Raw genomic sequence first — 20,881 nt, 5'->3', positions numbered from 1 at the left:
ATTCTAGGTGATTCCTAGAATTCTAGCTAACATCCTTTAAGATACAGGAAGTAGAGACCTGGGTCCACAATGTATTAAGATACTGTGCTCTCCAAATGGTTTCCTACCAGGGCACAAGTCATGTCAAGGCCCAGGGCCAACCTTTTCATAAAGCAAAAGGACAATTACTTGTCAGGTTTCCTCCAACTCATTCTATTGCACCCTCCCTTCCCCACCCCTGCAATGTGCCCACTGGACAAAGTAGAGGAGGGGATTTATAAATGTTAGACCATTTATTTCCTATGAGAGATGAGGATTAGCTCTCTTATGCCACTGCTATCTTCCAAATATAGTAATAGTGGCATCTTTAGTTTAAAAATAAAGTGTTCAAAAAAATAAAAAATAAAAAGAAAGCACTCACATTATATGTCTATGTAAATATTATGTCCTGTAGGACCTATTACTCTACTATTATAACATTTTCTTTCTTGTACAGTTTCTTTTGCTTTTACTGGAGATATAATAATTATTCATCTTGCAATGTTTTCCATATAATAATTTTCTATTTCTTAAAATTAAAGCTCCATAAAATTGAATTCACTTTTCTCAGGAGGACTTCCTTTATAGTCTTCTTAGCCACTGTCTTGAGTGTTAATTCAAATTATTTGCTAAGTATCAATCTAGCAGAGTCCCAGCTCTTGGTTTTTCCATCATGCCCATGAGAAAAGAGGAAAGGGCCACTGAGCCACTATTTCTGATTTGAAATAAGAATTATATCCTTGCTTAGAAATTCCCAGTGCAACAAGTGACCAAGAAAGACAGCCAATCAGGATCACAGACATTTTTGGGAAATTATTTTTACCAGTGATGGCAACAATTTCTTTGAAAGTTTTGGGAATCCTAAGCCTTCCAAAGAGAGAGTTAATGTTGCAGAGAATAGAATACATCCACAAGAATTATGAAAGTCCACCTTGGTCTCCATAGTTCATAGGAGAACAAGATGGGTAGGCTTGTGATCATTCTCACTGTACAGCCTATCAAATGAGAGGACTTCCCTGGTGGCGCAGTTGTTAAGAATCCGCCTGCCAATGCAGGGGACATGGGTTCAAGCCCTGGTCTGGGAAGATCCCATATGCCACGGAGCAACTAAGCCTGCGCCACAACTACTGAGCCCACATGCTGCAACTGCTGAAGCCCGTGCGCCTAGAGACTGTGCTCCGCAACAAGAGAAGCCACTGCAATGAGAAGCCCATGCACCACAACGAAGAGTAGCCCTGGCTCACCACAACTAGAGAAAGCCGGCGGGCAGCAACAAAGACTCAATGCAGTCAAAAAAAAAAAAGAGAGAAAAATTAGTCTCCATCTCTTCCTTATATCTCTTAAGTTTATTATTTATTATAAAATGACTTGCATTTTTAAGGCCAGGCTCTCGAATTTCATTAGTTAGCATTATACGAAAAAAAAACCAACCTGTAGGCAGAAATACAGAAAGAGTTGAATAAGATTTTATTTAATAATAACAAAAAGTCCCATATTGAGATATTCTTTTACGTGTCTTGTTTTTGGATTATTTCCTCACTTTCTATGGTACTTCCAAACATAGTAGAAATAGGAAATAAATATTCTGAGCCATGGCACGTCTGAAAGCTCTTTATTCTACTTTCTCATGCCAATGATCATTTGCACCTACAATTCCAGGTTGAAAAAAATTTCCCTTGGAAGTCTGAAGGCATCATCCTATCTCCCAATGTTGAATGTAACAGCTGAAAAGTGGAATCCATTCTAATTCTTTATTATTATTATTATATAATAAATATACAATAATAGCTTTATTGCTGATAAGCAGTGAAGGTGGATTTGACTCAGAACCTTAAATCAAAAGGACTTGTTAATATTTCATCCAGGAATTAGGCAGACATATTTACCTAGTCACAGGCAGAGCTGGGCAAAGCAGGCTTTCTCTGCAGGGGCAGGGTCAGTGTCCTGGCAGAAAGTAGATCACAAACTGAGCAGGGAGACACCAAAGAGAGCCCCATGGGGCTGAGCCAGGCGTTCTCAGTACGTCAGGCTTTCTCCCCTGGGGAGGAGTGAGTGAGGGCAGGGATGTGTGGAGGGAGGCCCAGAGAGTTTCCCTACTGGGAAATGTACATGGAAACATGATGCCAGGGGAAAAAAATACCCCAATTTAGCTGTTTTCTCATTAAAAATTAAAATAAACTTTGTCCTTTTGTTCTTTTTTTTGAAAGATTTCCTAATTTTTATCTTCCAAAACTTCTGTTAATTGTTTTGGCTTTAACAATAATATTTTTTATTTTCAAAAGACCTTTCTTGTTTTCCGAAAGAGTATACAAGAAATTCTGCAAATCAGCAAAGTGAATTCAGGAAACCCAATAGAAAAATGGATAAAGGATGTAAAAAAGCAGTCTGTGCAAGGGGAAATCCGAAAGACTAGAAAATGGATGAAGAAATGTTCAGACCCACTATTAACCCTAAATGCAACCCAGAACAACGAGATGGCATCAGGCTGGCAGCTACTGAGAAACTGGATAATATCAAGTGTTGAGAAGGATGACTCAAAAAAGGGAGTCCTCATGTCCTGGTGGTGGGAGTGTCAATGGGCACAACAGTTCTGGAAAATGTAGAGCCTGCCAGGACTCAGTGAAATTAAGCAAGAGAATCCCTTGTGACCTCCCACTTTCACTCCTGGGTATATTTCACAGGGAAATTCTCACCTAGGTCCACATGGGAACTTGACGAAGCATTAATAGCAGAGATAAAACAGTAAGACTATTTCTAGGTGATTAATATTATCGCAGGAGAGGCAAGGATGGAGGATGCAGTGAGGGGACAGAGTAGAGAAGCATAAGGCAATCGAGGAAAGAAAAGGAAGAAAAACTGTACTGAAAAAGAGTATTGCGGATAGGATCTCATTGATGCAAAAAAAAAAAAAAATGTGTGCGTGTGTGCATGAAATTAAGTGTGAGAATATTCTGTGACCTGGCAATTTCATTCTTGGATATAGTCCCTAGAGACAGTCTCACCTAGGTCCACATGGGGACGTGATGTGTTCATTGTGGTAGTTGGGTGTTGGCTGTTGGTGACAATCTAGGGTTCATCATTAGGGGACCGGGTAAATATACTATGATGGATACACTCCATTGAATATTGTGCAGCGGTTCATAGCAACAAACCAGATGTACAAATAGCAACACTGTTAGATCTTAAACATTTATTCTTGGGTGAAAAAGGTCAGGAACAAGTGAGATGTATAAAAGTTCCATTTATCTACTTTAAAAAACAGACAGGCACACAAACTATACCACGTATTTGATAAGGATACATATTTAAGAATATATATTATTTCAGTTATCTATTGATACATAACAGACCAACCCAAAGCTTCAGTGGCTTAAAACAAACAACTACAGTTGACCCTTGAACAAGACGGGTTTGGACTGCGTGGTTCCACTTATATGCAGATTTTTTTCACTAAAAATGTGTTACACCATCTGCAGATGCTGAACCGGGGATACAGGGGGTGAAATTATACTGGAATTTTCAACTGCAGGGGAGGGTCGGTGCCCCTAACCCCTGCATCATTCAAGGGTCAATTGTATTTATTGTTTCTCAGGATTCTCTGGGCACTGGGGATTCAGGAGAAAGTAAAACATACAAATATGCGTGGGTGCGGGCGCCTGCGTGCGTGCTCTGGATCACACTGTAAAACGTATCTCTTACTGCGAGTTACAGTCAAAGAGCAAAGCAGCCACCACTGCTTCTGTGGCTTCGCAGGAACGCCAGGCTACTGGACTGTGTGGCTACTTCCTGTGTGTCAGAAAGTTACCCCAAGGAAAGCACAGGCCTCTGTCCCAAACCCTTTTCAGCACAAGGGGAAACACAGGCAGCTTTAAAAAAGAAACTCTGCCCGTAGCCAGCCGCTAAGTTCGGTGAGGGTCAGAAATTCAGGGACGAAAACCGGGTTTTCTTTCCCAAGCTGTTGTTCGCGCGAGAAAACCGGGTTTGCTTCCCCAAGCTATTGTTCGCGCGAGAAAACCGGGTTTTCTTTCCCAAGCTATCGTTCGCAGGTGCTCTTGTTCGCGCGAGAATAGACGGCGAGTTAATCACGCTTCTCAGGTCATGGAAGCTCCGTCTTCCTCACAGGACTGTGAAGACCCCCCTCTGATGGTATGACTTTTTTCTTCTTTATCGGGTTTTGCCTCCCAGTTTCCCTACCCACCTCCACCGGGGTCAAGTCACTTAATCTCCCCAAGGCTCTACTTCCTCCTCCGTGAAGTGGGAACAGCAGAAGACCCACCTTCTGGGGTGAGAGTTACCTGAGAAAAGGTCTGTGGATCATTCAGCCCCATGGCTGGGTGTGAGGACCGAGGTTTGTGTTGCCAGGGCCACAGAAGGGGCTTATTTATGAGGTTGAACCCCTCCTGCCCACTGCCTGCTGAAGGGATGCTCTTCTCTCCTTCCTTCGAACTTTGGGTCCCTGAGGGGCTTTACTCCCCTCCTGGAGAGTGAGGCCATCTGGCCCGGAGCCGGGGAGCCCGGTGGCTGACCCAGCAGGACGCGGCGCGGTGCGCCTAGGCTCAGATGCCGGATTGGGCAAGAGCACAGAAGCGACCCCTCTGATCCTGGTCAGGGATATCTGCCCAACAATTCTGGGAAATGCAGAGGCGGGAAGTGAAAGGGGGGAGGGGCAGAGGGGGAAGAGCCAACTGCACCCCGGCCCCTTCTGGCCTGGCCCCCTCCCAAATGTGCCATGAGGGAGTGAGGTGACTTGCTTGTGGGGGGAAAGCGGACAGACCAAAGAGACCCCTTCTCTGTGAGGGACAGAGATAGTCCTGCCCCCCGCCCCCATCACGCTCTGCCTGAGTTCCAGCCACTTCTGTTTACCGTCCAAAGTCCCAGGGGCAGGAGATGCCAGGTTAGAAGCACTTGGACACTCAGACACACGGGTTCAGGGCCCTCGCCTGGACTGGCCCCCTCCCCTTCCCTCCTTTCCTCTGTGAACACCACCTGCTCCACTTCTCCAGGCTCAAGCCCCTCCTTCACCCTGGGGCCTGGGCTGCCTGGGAGACGGGAGAGTCAGCCCTCCAAACCTGTAGCAGGTAACCGAGGTCGGGAGGCAGGCAGGACCGGGGATGTCTGGGATTAAAGAGACCCTGGTTCAGAGAGAGTGGGGGGGCTGATGGGAAGATGCAGGGTGATTTGGAACGTATGGAGGGGAGGCTCCCGGCCATGTCAAGGCCCAGGCATCTCCTGAGGAAGGATGGGACCCAGCTGTATTTCAGCCCCACGCTTCCCGCCAACCTCAGATCCAACCCAAACCGCTGCCTCGACCTACTATCAGCCTCCGCCTGAATTAGCATCTTAGCACAGCATCAACCCCGAGCTCAGCCCCAGCCCCAACCTCAGCCCGGGTCCAGCCACAGCCCAGGACCCAGCATGGCGAGGGACTTTCAGGACATCCAGCAGCTGGACTCTGAGGAGAACGACCACCAGCTTTGCAGAGGTGAGGGCCCAGGCACTCGCGGGCACAGTCCCAGGAGAGAAGATCCATTCTGGAAAGGCAAGTGTCTGGTGTCTGGGGCTTCGCTCCACCTTGGTCTAGCTCCTGGTCGCCCTCTGTCCCTCCGAGGTCTCTGTCACATTCACTCTGTGACCAGGGACTGTCCCCTGACCTCCCCTCCTTCTCCACCCCCCAGGACCCCAAGAAAGGGGTCTCCCCTCTTCCTTCCAACCTAAGTAGCGTGTGCCGTGTGTGTGTCTGTGTGTGTGTGGGGTGGGTAGGTGTGTGTTGGAGGGAAAGAGCACACAGATTCTGGAAGATTCCCACTTACCCCAAGCCCCCTGCCTGGATCCTTCTCTAGCAAATCTTGACCGAAGGCTCCAAATGTCTGCGAGAAGGTTTTCGGGTGAGAAAGATCTGAGCAATTCTAGGCTGCAGGGCTGGAGCTGGGGTGGGGGAGGGGCGTCAGGTGTGCGTGCTGGTGATGGAGTGAAGCTCTGTGGAGACCAGGAGGGGTTGGGACTCGAAGCTCAGGGAGGAGGATTGGTTAGCCTGGGCTGGGAGGAGGGACCCCTCAGTCCTGAGGCTGGCAGGCCAAGGGAGGGCAGGTGCTCTTGCAGGTGAGGGTGGGAGCTGGGCAGGGCAGGAATAGCAGGAAGGACAAGTATTTCCACCACACTTCTTTCCTGGGGTAGCGGGCTGGCAGACCTTTCCACCAGGCAGTAGGCTGCACGCGGAGAGGCCATATCTGTCTACTCCTCTCTGCACCCCCGGGGCCCACGTGCTGCCTGGTAGGTAGTGAACACTCAAAAATGATTTTGGATATTGTTGAATCTTCTGAAGACAAGAGGATTCAGTGTTTAAACAGGAGGCTTGGAGAGAGTCCAGAGGTTTTGGATTTCGTGGGAGAGGGGGCTCACCCAAAAAAGGCCTGGTGGACAGCATTGCAGGGTGAGACCGAGCAGGTGCAACCATCAGTACGTTTCTCTCCAGCAGCCTCTGCTGCCTTCATGTGGGCTGTGATAAATGGAATATTTATAAATGGAATATTTCCTGCCATATCAATAAACAAAGGATGTCACAGTCATCAGTGATTGCAACCCTCCAACGTGAGCCGGTGAGCCCTGAGGAAACTCGGGGCTGAAAAGAATACCTGCCATCTAGCAGCCATCAGACCGCAGCCACTCCCTGCGGTGAGCCCTGAGGAAACTCAGGATGTGAAAATACATGACACTGGCCCCAGATGGCTGAGGTGCATATCAAAGGAATGATTTCAGTGAGCCCAGAGTCTTGCATCTTCCCATAGATAGAAAAGCACTAAATTCCTTACCTTGAGATATCTGGTTTTCTTTAATTAACAATAATCTTTTGATGTTCCCAATTACCTGCCCTTTGTTGCAAAACCCCTATATATCCTGGCTCCTCCCCTCACCTCCTCGGGGCAGTTTCTCAGAGTTATCTGTCTCCCGGGCTGCAGTCCTCATGTTGCCCCAAATAAAACTGAACTCGAACATTTTTTTTAAGTCAACAGCTGACAACTGCCACCTGCTTACCAGGGACCACATTCCATTCTTCCCAGCCTTTTATGTACCTATAGTTTTCCGAAGACTTAGAAATATATTGGCCATTATTTCCTCAAAAAATTTTTCTGCATCCCCATCTCCCCTTTCCATCAAGACTCCAATTACACATGTATTAGTGATCCCACAGCTCACTGGTGGTCTTTCTATTTTGGAAGGAGGGGTGGGATTCTTTTTTCTCTTGGTGTTTCTTTTTATATAGTTATTATTGCTGTGTCTCTAAGTTCACTGGTCTTTCCTTATGCATGTCTAATCGTCTGTTAATTCTATCTAGTGTATTTTTCATTCCAGACATTGTAGTTTTCATGTCTAGAAGTTCAACTTGGGACTTTTAAATATCTTCTTTGATAGCCAACTTAATTTTTGAATATTTTACAATAACTTTTAATGTCGTTGTCTGTTAATTCTAACATCTGTGTCAGTTCTGGATCAGTTTTGGTAGATTTATTAACCTCCTCATTATGAGTTTTGTTTTCCTGCTTCTTTGTATGCCTGGTAATCTTTGATTGGATGCCAGACATTGTGAATTTTACCTCGTTGTGTACTGGATATATTTGTATTCTTCTAAATATTCATGAGCTTTGTTCTGGGATGCAGTTAAGTAACTTGGAGTCAATTTGATCCTTTTGGGTTCGCTTTCATAATTTGTTAGATGGGTTGGGAACTTCTTGGGTACTCTACCCAGTGCCCTGTGGGTTATGAGATTTCCAGTCTGGCTGGTGGGAATAGGCACTCTTCTTGGCCCTATTCCTGCCAGGCAATGTTCCCTAATGCTTTTGGATTGTTTTTCTCCTGGCCTTGGGTAGTTTTCCTTACACTCATGTGTTGATCAGTACTCAGCTGCTTGCTTGAGGGGAACCCTCCTCAGATCTCTGGGATTCTCTCTGCAGCTCTCTTCTCTGATCCTCTGTCCTGTGAATTCTGACCCCTTTGGTCTCCACAGACAGACTCCCAGCTCTGTCTCTTTGACTCGGGGAGGGGAGTCTGCTGGGCTCTGATTGGATTTCCCCTCCCTGCCCTGTGGCCTGAAAACTTTCTCCCAGCAGGAGGCTGGGGCAATCAGACAGCTCACCTTGTTTGTTTCCTGTCTCCACAGGGATCATTGCCCTTTGTTTCCTGAATCCCAGTGTCTCGAAAAATATTGTGTCTTACAGCTATCTGTCTTTTGTTGTGGTTGTTCCTGGGAGGAGGGTAAATCTAGCCCCTCTGAGTCCATGTTTAGACCCGTTTTTTTTACTTTCAAACTTGCCTATGCAGCACTTTCTATGTTTAATTTCATTCTCGGAATAATCCATTCAGGTAGCTACTGTTCTTATCCCAATTTTTAAAAATCGCAGTAAGAACACCTAATATGAGATGTACCCACTTGACACATTTTTAAGTGCCCAGCAGCCCATTGTGAGCTCGGGCACCATGTTGTACGGCAGATCTCTGGAACTTATTCAACTTACATGACAAACTTTATACCCCTTGAACAGCAATTCCTCATTTCCCCAGCCCCTGGCAACCACCATTCTACCCTCAATTCCTATGAGTTTGACTCTTTTAGATTCCTCATTTAAGTGGACATGAGAAAATGGAGGCGCCCAGAGGTTCAATGACTTGTCTGTGACCTCAGAGCCAGTTGGTGGCACAACTGATGAGCCGTGGAGGGTCTGGTTTCAGGGTAGAGGTGCAGAGATAAATGCTGAGCTGACCCAGAGTCAGGGGTTTATAGGTCATAGGTCAGGGTGGGAAGCAGGACAAGGGCCCACTGAGTGGATGGTGCTGGAGAGAGCAGTCAGGGCTCAGCCATGGGGTCCCCTCTGGGTGGGGAAGACTGTGGTCTGGGAGAGCTTCTCTCCCAGGGGATTGAGGAAGACTTGTGGGGGGTGAGAGGAAAAGGGGAGGATATGCTGAGAGGGGGGAGTGGGCAGTGGGCTGTCAGAGACATGCCTGTCTGGGTCAAGAGGAAGGCTGGGTGTGGCTGACATGGAAGAAGGTGACAGTCCTTGGTGTGAGGGGTCAAGAGTTCTGGGTGGATGAGGGGGTGCTTGGGTGTGGAGAGAGGGGGCTCAGGGTCCAAGGCGGAGAAGAGGAAGCGTTCTGTTCGCAGGAGGAAGACACAAAAGCAGGAGCCCAGGGCTGGGGGGGACAGCCACCGCCAAGCCTGCAGAGTTGGCAGGAGGGGAGAGGCCAGCTCTGCGTGTGCGAAGATGTGGGTGCACGAGTGTGAGAGCGTGTGGGTGTGTGAGAATGTGTGTGAGTGTGTTATGTGTGCTGTAGTATGTGCGAGAGTGTGTGAGAGGACGGGCATCTTAGTGCATGTGTGAGAATGTGTTAAGGAGAGTGCACTCATGAGTGTGAAATGAAAAAAGTGTGTGTGATTGTGTGTGTGTGGGGGGGTCAGGGCTCAGCTTGGTCGGGGGGGACGGAGGGGTTTCTGTGAGATGATAGAGTGCTAAGGGGAGAAGGTTTATGGTGGAACAGAGGTTTCTGGGGGGCAAGCGCGGAGGGAAGAGGGCAAGGAGCCCCTGAGTGGTGGGAGATGGGAGGATGGGCTTGGGGGGCGGGCCCTGGGGAGTGGTCCATGGTGGAATGACCCTGACTTAAGGATCCCAGTGGAATTGGGGACGGTTGTCCCAGTTTTGGATTTGTCTGAGGGGCCCAGACAAATTTTAAGGCAGGGTCTAGCCTCTAGGACCCCCAGGTCCAAGATCAAGTCTCTGCACGCAGATGATGTGACTATCACATGCATGTGCGTCATATGCACCTGTGTGTGTGTGCATGTTTGCATGAGTTCCTGTGGGTGCGAGTGTGCAAATGTGTGTGTATGAACGCTGGGGTAAAGCCCATTGACTCCCCCAATAGCACCCCCTTCTACTTTCCTCCCGCCACCCCCCCCACAAGGCTGTACGTCCTCAGGCTCTGTTCCCCTGATGCTCCATGACGCTGGCTCTCCAGCTCCCCTGCCTCCGATGCCCCTCGTCCTGACACCCCTTCTCTTGCAGGGATGCCTCCTCCCCAGCCCTTTGTCCTGCAGCGTCTCTGCTCCAAGCTCCGCCTCAGTCTGCTTGTCCTGGGCTTCAACATCCTGCTGCTGGTGGCTGTCTGTGTGATGGGGTCCCAAAGTAAGGGTCACAGGGGTGGGGCAGCAGTGGGGGAGGAGATACGGGCAGTGCTGGGGGCAATGAGAGCCACGATAGGGGAAGAGATGGGGGCAGTGCTGGGGCAAATATGGGGGCAGTGCTGGGGTGGGGAAGGGGACAGTCAGATGGACGGTGATATGGAACACAGCGCAACCCACTTCATCCTGTTCCGTCTGACAAGGAGCACAGCTGCAAGTGGAGCTGCAGACCCTAAAGGAAACTTTCAGCAACTTCTCCTCGAGCACCTTGATGGAGATCCTGGCTCTAAGCTCCCATGGTGAGTGGGCACGCCCCTAGGGGAGGGACTGGGATGGGCTGGATGGTCAAGGAGTTGGTTTATCAGCATGGGTTTGCTGGACTCCGTTCTGCGTGCCCAGTGCTGGATCTGCAATAGGGGAGCGTTTGGGGGGGTGCTGGGGGCAGGGTGTGCACACATGGGGGCAGATAACCCAACCGGAGAAGCTGGGCAAGGCTTCCAAGGATGCTGATTCCTGAGCCAAGGGTCCCTGAAGGATGAGTAGGTGTTAGAGTGGAGGATGGAGGTTAGAGCCAGGTAGAGAGCAGAGTCTGTGATGACCGGGGCATGAGGAATACCACTGCCCATTCTGGGACTCTAAACGCGTCCAGTGTGGCAGGAGGTGTGGGCCAGAGAGGTGGGTAGGGGCTGGGCCATGCAGGCAAGCCGTGCTAACTCGTGAGACTTTATTTTGAGAAAGTGGGGTTCCGTCGGAAGGATCTAGCAGTGGACAGGCCTGCGCAGTTTACGCTTCAGAAAATCACTGCGCAGCGTCGGGAAGAGTGGGCGGAGTCGGGGAGACCAGTGGGTGGGGCGTGCAACGTCCTACGTCAAGGTAATGGTGGCCCAGACTGGTGCTCCAGTGGTGTGAGGATAGAGGGATGTAGGGGATGCGGAACGGAGGGAAAACAGTTTAGCTTTCCTCTTTTTCAGGAGGCAGCGCCGGTGACAAGGTGACATCTCTGGAAGCCAAGCTGGAAAAACAGCAGCAAGACCTGAAAGCAGGTCAGAGACTCTCCCTTGAGTGTGTGTGTGTGTTTGTTGTGTTTCCCCAGCCAAATGCTGGAGTCCTGGTAGGTGGGCACACCCACTGCCCACACCATTGTCATCACTCTGGCCCCTAGATCATGCCACTTTGCTGCTTCATCTGAAGCACTTCCCGGTGGATATGCGCACGCTGGCTTGTCAGCTGGCGTTCCTCCAGAGCAACGGTAGGGACCGGGCGGGCTGTGGGGGGGGTCTCCAGTCCCCCCTGCCTGTCCCGTCCAGCTGGATCTCATCTCCCTCTAACCCCCGATGCCTTCAGGCACAGAATGCTGCCCGGTGAGCTGGGTGGACTATGAAGGCAGCTGCTACTGGTTCTCTCGCTCCGGGAAGCCCTGGCCCGAGGCTGAGAAGTACTGCCAGCTGGAGGACGCCCACCTGGTGGTCATCAACTCCAGAGAGGAACAGGTGAAACCATACCTTTCCCAAAGGCAGGAGGAAACCTTGTGAATGCAAACTCTGGGAGGCTGGGTCAGGCTTGTTTTGTTATTTTTTCTAACCTGAGGAAGAATCCAGAAGCAGAAGTCTGGCCCAGCTCTGGGAGATCCATGATGGAATCTAAGCCATTGATTCGAAGAGGTGGGAGATTACAGCCCGGAGTTGGGGCAAAGGACAGGAGCCAGGTGACCAGGTGATGAGGAGCAGGTCAGGAGACAGAATATGTGGCAGGATGAACTAAAGGGCCGGGACTTGGGTGGAGAACACAGTGGAGCCGCTGAGAGTCCTTGGTTGCTGTGTGCTGGCCTTGGCATGTGATGGTCCCTTGGGTGAAAGGAACAGAGTGGGCGGGATTCCCAGAGACTCACCTGCTGTGGGTTACTGGGTTTCTCCAGAGCACCCCAGGTCTCCCTTCCTGATGCTATCACCAGACCGCAACCCCAAATGGCAAGTTCACAGGGAAGAACCAACCCATTAGAACAGGTGGGGCATTTTTGGGAAAAGTAAATGGTTATATTTACTGAGTCCTTACTATGTGCCAGGCACTTTTATATATCCACTTTAATCCTCACAACCCTATGGGGTAGGCATTCTTGTTATCCCCACTTTGCGGGGCATGGAGATGAGGGAACTAAAGAGCAGAGAGGTTAAGTAACTTGCCACACATTCTGCATGGTAGAATGATTCCAAACATACCTTGCTTTACCAATCAGGTTGAAATTGCCAATATTCTATCAGTATTGGCATATAAAATATCAATTTCATGTGGGTCAACCTAAGATTTCAGCAGTCTGTGATTTGGTCCACAAAATTTCATGCCGGCTACAACTTCATGGTGGATGGGACTGTACGTTCATCATTTAAAAAAAAAAATTATTTCTTTATTTGGTTGGTTGCACCAGGTCTTAGTTGTGGCTCTCGGGCTCCTTAGTTGCGGCAGGCGGGCTCCTAGTTGCGGCATGCATGTGGGATCCCTGACCAGGGATCGAACCCGGGCTCCCGGCATTGGGAGCGCAGAGTCCTATCCACTGTGCCACCAAGGAAGTCCCCACCTTCATCATTTTGAAGTGAACGTCAGTGTCCTGTTTAATGCTTTTTGCCTTGAATTTGTCTTCATGTGATATGAATAGACTGGTCCTTGATTTCTTTTCGTGTGCATTTACTTCATGTATCTCTGCCCATCCTTTTATTTCCAACCTTTCTGAGTCTCTTATAGATGAGTGATTCTCAGCCTTTGCAGTATATTGTAAGCTCTTGAGGAATTTAAAACATATGGACACCTGGTCTCACACTCAAAGATTCTGATTTAATTAATCTTGGATTCGTCCTGGGCACTGAGATTTTTTAAGGTCTCCCCCCTGCCCCACCCGTGTGATGCTACTCTACTGTTCAGCTAAGCTTAAGGTATTTCTCCTGCAGGTTGTGTGTAGTTGTTTTTGGTTTTTTTTTTTTTTAAATAAATAAATTTATTTATTTATTTAGTTTTGGCTGTGTTGGGTCTTCGTTTCTGTGCAAGGGCTTTCTCTAGTTGCGGAGAGCGGGGGCCACTCCTCATCGCGGTGCGCGGGCCTCTCACTATCGCGGCCTCTCTCGTTGCGGAGCACAGGCTCCAGACGCGCAGGCTCAGTAGTTCGTGGCTCACGGGCCTAGTTGCTCTGCGGCATGTGGGATCTTCCCAGACCAGGGCTTGAACCCATGTCCCCTGCATCGGCAGGCAGACTCTCAACCACTGCGCCACCTGGGAAGCCCTGTTTTTGGTTTTTAAAAACTGAATATGTAAGAGACTTTTTGCCTTTAAGAGGTGAGTGTATCTCATTTACATTTATTTTTCTTTTTAAAAAAAAATTATTTATTTTATTTATTTTTAGCTGTGTTGGGTCTTCGTTGCTGCGTGCAGGCTTTCTTTAGTTGCGGCGAGCGGGGTCTACTCTTTGTTGCGGTGAGCGGGCTTCTCATTGCGGTGGCTTCTCCTGCTGTGGAGCACGGGCTCTAGGTGCCTGGGCTTCAGTAGTTGTGGCACGCGGGCTCAGTGGTTGTGGCTCACGGACTCTGAGCTCAGGCTCAGTACTTGTGGCACACGGGCTTAGTTGCTCTGTGGCATGTGGGATCTTCTTGGACCAGGGCTCGAACCCATGTCCCCTGCATTGGCAGGAGGATTCTTAACCACTGTGCCACCAGGGAAGGCCCTTTTTTCTTTTTTTAATTGAAGTATGATTCACAATATTGGGTTAGTTTGAGGTGTATAGCAAAGTGATTCAGTTATATATTTTTTTCAGATTATTTTCCATTTTAGGTTATTACAAGATATTGAACATAGTTCCCTATGCTCTACAGTAAATCCTCATTGCTTATCTATTTTATGGATAGTAGTGTGTATCTGTTAACCCCATACTCTTAATTTATCCCTCCCTGCCCCCCTTTCCCCTTTGGTAACTGTAGGTTTGTTTTCTATGTCTTCTATGTTTGTGAGTCTGTTTCTGTTTTGTATATAGATTCCTTTGTATTATTTTTTCTATTCACATATAAGTGATATTATATAATATTTGTTTTTGTCTGACTTAGTATGATAATCTCTAGGTCCATCCATGTTGCTGCAAATGGCATATTTCATTCTTTTTATGGCTGAGTAATATTTTTATATATATATATATACCACAGCTTCTTAAGCCAGTCATCTTAAGCCAGTGTCAGTGGGCACTTAGGTCACTTCCATGTCTTGGCTATTGTAAATAGTGCTGCTGTGAACATTGGGGTGCAGGTATCTTTTCGAATTAGAGCTTTTGTCTTTTCCAGATACATACCCACGGGTGGGATTGCTCGATCATATGGTAACTCTATTTTTAGTTTCTTAAGGAACCTCCATAGTGTTTTCCATAGTGGCTGCACCAACTTACATTCCCACCAACAGGGTACGAGGGTTCCCTTTTCTCCACACCTTCTCCAGCACTTATTATTTGTAGACTTTTTGATGATGGCCATTCTGACCAGTGTGAAGTAATACCACATTGCGGTTTTGTTTTGCATTCCTCTAATAATTAGCCATACTGAGCATCTTTTCATGTGCCTGTTGGCCATCTGTATGTCTTCTTTGGAGAAATGTCTATTTAGGTCTTCTGCCCATTTTTTTTATTGAGTTGTTTGCTTTTTCGATATTGAGCAGTATGAGCTGTTTTTATATTGGGGATATTAACCCCTTGTCAGTTGCATCATTTGCTAACATTTTCTCCCTTTCCATAGGCTGTCTTTTTGTTTTGTTAAGGGTTTCCTTTGCTGTGCAAAAGCTTTTGTTTGATTAGATCCCATTTATTTTTGCTTTTATTTCTTTTGCCTTGAGAGACTGATCTAAGAAAATATTGCTATAATTTATGTCCAAGAATATTTTGTCTGTGTTCTCTTCTAGGAGTTTTATGGTGACATGTCATACATAGGTTCTTTTTTTTAAATAAGTTTATTTATTTATTTATTTATTTTTGACTGCGTTGGGTCTTTGTTGCTGTGCGTGGGCTTTCTCTAGCTGCCGCAAGCGAGGGCTACTCTTCGTTGCAGTGTGCGGGCTTCTCATTGCAGTGGCTTCTCTTGTTGCAGAGCATGGGCTCTAGGTGCGCCGGCTTCAGTAGTTGTGGCTCACGGGCTCCAGAGCACAGGCTCAGTAGATGTGGCACACGGGCTTAGTTGCTCTGCGGCATGTGGGGTCTTCCCAGACCAGGGATCAAACCCATGTCCCCTGCATTGGCAGGTGGATTCTTAACCACTGTGCCACCAAGGAAGTCCCAATATATATAGGTTTTTAAACCATTTTGAGTTTATTTTTGTATACGGTGTGGGGGAGTGTTCTAATTTCATTGATTTACATGTAGCTGTCCAGTTTTCCCAGCACCACTTGTTGAAGAGACTGTCTTTTCTCCATTGTATATTCTTGCCTCCTTTGTTGTAGATTAATTGGCCGTAGGTGTGTGGGTTTATCTTTGGGCTCTCTCACTTACATTTATTTTAAGATAGATATCTTTAATCCAGTCTTTTTCTTTTCCGTTTTATGTGCTGCTTTTGTTTTCTGCCATTTGCTATCAGAGATGTATTCTTTTTGTTTTTTCCTCTGTGTTATTTTGGACTAGTTGTAGCCTGTTTTTCATTATACTAGTAATTACTGTCATAACTTTAAATGATGGGCTGAAACTTATTGGCTTCAAACAATAAAAGAGTTTATATAACTTTCCGTATGAAAGATGAGGAAACCAGCACACCTTCACATGCCTCACTCTTTTCTCATTTTTAAAATTGAGATATCATTGACATTTAACACTGTGTAAGTTTGAGGTGTACAGCATGCTGGTTTGATACATTTACATATTGCAATATGATTAATACAGTAGTGTTAGCTCTCACCTTTATCATGTCACATAATTATCATTTCTTTTTTTGTTGAGAACAATCAAGATCTAGTCTCTTAGCAACTTTGAAGTTTATAATGCCTTGTTCGTTTCTCTCCCACATTCCTTAAATGTTTGCACGAATAGTTGGAGTCTTTTCTATCTTTGAATTTCATTAACCTCGTCCAGATATATCTCAGTATTGCTCATTCTCTCTGTATTTTTACTCTGAGGCCAGGAGAGTCCTTTTAACACATAAAGTTAGGTTTTCTAACATTTTGGAAGATTTTCTTAAGCCCTGTGTTTGAAAATTTTTTCTTGACCATTTGTTCTCTTTTCCTCTGGAGCACATCATCCAAAATGATCTCCATTGTCTGCCCCCATAGCCATCATCTTGTTGCTATTTACTTCTATCTTTCTGTCTTTTCCTCTGTATTCTGGGTTCTTTTCTCAAGCCTATCTTTTGTATCTCAGGCTTGGTTTTTTGCTGAATTGCTGGGTTTTTTTGTTTTTAATGTACTTCAGAATTTTCTCTTCAATTTCTTCCCTTTACTTTTCATTGTTATCTTTCTTCTTTGATATATTGTTTCATATTTTTATGTCGTTCATCTCCTCTTTAATGTTTTTGAGGATGTAAGTTGTTCTCCAATATCCTCTTATGTTTTGAAACATGCCTTCTTTACAAAGTATATTTTTCACCTCTCTTTTGATATCACAGTGCTTTTTTCTTCCTCCTCTTCCTTTCCATCCTCTTTATTTTTGTACAAGTTCCATGATAATACTCCCCTGTGCAACTTCTTTGAACGGGCTGAATTCTTTCTTGCCTGTTATTTACTCGTGAACAGGGCAGATGCGTTCTTCTGGACTGTCTTCTTCGATCATCTGGCACTATTTCTTTCCTCCCCTCAGTCTTCAACACAGAGGGCTGGATACTGATGATTTGTATTCTTTGTTCAGTTATTCAGCTTCTTGTGGTGATGGGAAGAGGGGACTGGGGCAGGGGGCAGCAGCGAATAGAATATCTTGTCTCCAGTCACTTTCCCTCCAGCTCTGTTGACTCCCTTGATTTTGGGGAGCAGCCCTACCAGCCTCTGAGGGCTGTCCCTTCATGTGCAGGATGTTGACCTATTTGCAGGATTCTAGAATTCAAAGGTGCTACTGTACCTGCCTTTAGATGAGGTGACTAACTGCAATCTTAGTTGGGTCTCTAGGACATGAGAGTGGAATTAGGAAATTTTCCTCCAAATGCAGTTGGAGACCTTTCATATGCTGTCCAAGGGAACTGCTACACGTGCATGTTGGTCACCCATCCTTCTGTTCCCTTCATAAAACAAGGTGATCACACCCTCCCTCTGCTGCCCTCCCAAACCAGGGGACTTAAGTTCCCAGAAAGAGCCATATCTATAAGAGAAAGCTGCTCGGATGTCTGTTGTCCTAGGAGGTGTGCATGAACCCTGGCAAGCTATCTCAAAGACCACTTTTGTCCCAGCCCTTGCCAGCTGGATGACTGGGCCGCCGCCCGCACACAGGGCATCTTCGTATTTTCAGCCAGACTGCCAGACTCCATGTAGCCAAGTCATAACAGGGCTCTGGGCAGTGGGTCCAAGCTTGGAAGCTCTGGGGCCTGGAAAACAACAGAAATGACAGCTATACATAGAAGCAGGAGCAGATAAGTGTACGTGAGAGGCGAGTGAAACCGAGATCCTTAATGGGTCACTGGGGCCCATGGGGGCAGCAGGGACCGGGGTCAGGATCCAAGAGTTTGAGGCTGTGGGCAGAAGACAAGGAGAAGCCTAGAATCTGAGTCTAGCAGCCGTGCGTTAGGAATAAAACGGGAGGCCAGGTCAGGGGGCAGGGGTCACGAACTCAGGCACTGGACTGATGCTCTGGGCTCCACGACTACCGTGAGTTCCTTGACCTCACGTGTAAAGTGTGAATCATTAGGGCGCCCAAGTTAGAGGGCTTTATGAGATTTAAATAAAATAATCCTTGTAAAGCACTTAGTGCGAGGTTTAGCCCAGTAAATATTCACTAAATGCTAGCTATGGTTGCAGAAGTAAAAGCAAGGAACTAGTGTTGGGAGTGGATGCTTCAAGGTGGCAGCAGATCAGGCTGGGGAGGGCTGAGGGAACCGTCGCTGATGCCTGCCTGGAAGTACAAGGGACTAGAAACTTCCCTCTGCCTGTTTTCCAGAAATTCATTGCACAACACACGAACCCCTTTCAAACCTGGATAGGCCTCACTGACAGTGATGGCTCCTGGAGATGGGTGGATGGTACAGACTATAGGCACAATTATAAGTAAGTGGCTTCTCCTCCTCTCTCCCTGTTAGTTTGGCCTGGGGACGGCCATCTGGTCTCTTCCCCCAGTACACTCCCACTCGTCCCTCAGGGACCAGATTCTCCAGCCATTCCCCGCCCCCCAGACTCCCAGACCCCAAGGCTGCAGCTGCTGCTCCCCGAGCCCCCCAAGGCCACGCGTTTCTGAGGTGGGGATGAGGGTTGCTGGGATGAGGGGGCGTCCAGAGCTGAGCTCTGTCCCGCCTTCCTAGGAACTGGGCTGCCACTCAGCCAGATGACTGGCAGGGGCACGAGCTGGGGGGCAGCGAGGACTGTGCTGAGATCCGGGGGGACGGCCGCTGGAACGACGATTTCTGCCAGCAAGTGAAACGCTGGGTGTGTGAGATAAAACGGAACATCACCATCTAGGTGTCCTGACCTCCAGCAGACCTCTGACCTCCAGCAGACCTCTGACCTGCACCCCACCTGCCTCCAAGTCGTCCACTGGGCATTTTGAAGAAAGGAAGAAGAGAGTCCTCAGAGGCGTGGGGAGGGGTTGAGGAGACATAGAAGGGGGTGGTTGAAGAAGCTTAGACCCTGGGGAGACTGAGATCCCGCCTCCTTCTGAAAGTCACTGTAATTACTATTATAATTTTCGGCCTCCTCAATGGAGTAGGAAAAAGACAGATACTTGAAACTCTGCGTGGATTGGTTATTTGGAACTGGGAAGTGTAGGATACAAAGAAGACGGAGGGAGAGGGTCTGGAGGAGAGAAAGCTTAAGTGCTAGACGGCTGTGCTTGACACCTAATCTTGAAGACACGGGTCAGGGAAGGGAGGGAAGAGGATTGAAACAGAGGAAGGCCCCGTGGAAGGCACTGGTGGGGGCCGGGAACTGGATGGGCTGGGGCTGGAGGGTCTGCCCACACCCTGAGTGGTTCCCTGCAGTTGGGATCCCCTCCAGAAGAGGTTCCAGGAAACACCCCTGCTCCACTGTCAGCCTGGGAACTGTGAACTGGGCTGGCGAAGGTCAGTGACAAAGGTGTGCTAAGAGAAGGAGGATTGGTATGACCCCAGACAGACCTAGACGTGTCTCCAGCACACGGTGTCTCCAACAGTCTACACAGTGGGTAAACTGCACCTTCCAAGATCATTCTGAAACTGACCTTAAGAGTCTGTAGTCAATTAGATTTTTTGGTTTTATTTTTATTACAAAAGTAATATATACTAGTAGTTAAAAATGTTTCACACACACACACACACACACACACACACACACACACACACACACAGGGAGTCTCCTCCCCTCACCCTTCCCACTTCTCCGCAGAGTTAACAATTTCATCGATATTGTATTAGACAAGGGTCTCCAAAGAAACAGAACCAATAGGATGTATATGTACCAATAGGAGATATATTGGCTCATGTGATTATGTAGGCTGACAACTCCCGAGTTCTGCAGGTGAGCTGAAGAGCCCCAAGGTTCCCGTCTGAGTCTGAAGGCTCAAGACCCAGGAAGAGCCAATGTTTCCATGTGCCAGTTTGGAGAGGGTCAGGCAGGAAGAACTCTCTCTTACTCATGAGAGGACTCAGCCTTCTTGTTCTATTCTTGGCTTCAACTGATGGGGTGAGGCCCACCCGCATTAGGGAGGGCAATCTGCTTTCCCAATTCAAATGTTCGTCTCATCCAAAACACTCTCACAGACACACTCAGAATAATGTTGGACCAACTATCTGGGCACCCTGTGCCCCAGTCAAGTTGACACATAAAAATGAACCATTACAGGGTTCCTGTCAGGATGTTTCCTGTGTATGTGCATATATGTGATACTACATGTCATTAAGTAGCTTGTTTTTTCACTCTCCAGTGTCTCATTGATCCAATCTATGCTATTTCCTGAGAGGTTTTACTTCACTGAATTTAGCAGGGGTAGAGAATTCCAAAGTATGGATGTGCCATATATTATTTAATCATTCTCTGTGGTGGGTGAGTAATTGCTATTTTTGTTTGTTTTCACATATACTGTTTCAAGCAATTTTTGCTTCTAAGCTTGTGCTGGGTCAAGACTTCCCAGTTTTTAGCTGCAAATTTTTCTAGGACTTTTCCTTCAAAATGTATGTAATTGGCATTAAATTAAAAAATTATGACAAATAATACATACAATTTAAAGTCTTGTAGGGATAGAAGCAGTTACAGGAACTGTTTCCTTCAGCCACTCCTGCTGCTTAGAGAAACCACTTTTAGTGTTTTAGCTGTTTCCCTTAATGTTGACATTTGTACTTCTAAATAATATGCACAAACTGATATCTCTTTATCAGTTGTAGACATTATTTAGTCACTTTTTATCACGTAGATGGGCACAGTTTTCCAATTTAGTCTATAACAATTTTTGCTTAAATCCTAATTCAGAATCTGTGTCGGTTATGGCTGTGTCAATATTGTTAACTGCTGAACCAAGTAGTATAATCTGATTACATTTCCTTTCTTGCACAACTTTTGTTTCTTCTGAAGTTAATAGTTGAAAAATTTGCT

The 20,881-nt window shown here is 47.1% G+C and overlaps 1 protein-coding gene across 1 annotated transcript; it reads left to right on the top strand.

Annotated features, from left to right (window-relative positions):
* The first annotated feature begins 5,387 nt into the window (after positions 1-5,387).
* Positions 5,388-19,049, top strand: ASGR2 (asialoglycoprotein receptor 2). The gene is made up of 8 exons (XM_082440495.1): positions 5,388-5,500; positions 10,068-10,187; positions 10,387-10,482; positions 11,155-11,226; positions 11,346-11,432; positions 11,528-11,673; positions 18,264-18,370; positions 18,622-19,049. The coding sequence occupies exons 1-8, from the start codon at positions 5,434-5,436 to the stop codon at positions 18,776-18,778; spliced, it is 852 nt and encodes a 283-aa protein (XP_082296621.1). The 5' UTR covers positions 5,388-5,433; the 3' UTR covers positions 18,779-19,049.
* Positions 19,050-20,881: the final 1,832 nt, after the last annotated feature.

Source organism: Balaenoptera physalus (genome assembly GCF_965194825.1).
Source record: "Balaenoptera physalus genome assembly, chromosome: 20".
Lineage (NCBI taxonomy): Eukaryota > Metazoa > Chordata > Mammalia > Artiodactyla > Balaenopteridae > Balaenoptera > Balaenoptera physalus.
The sequence above is the reverse complement of the archived record's forward strand: the minus strand, read 5'-3'. Positions and strand labels throughout refer to the sequence as shown.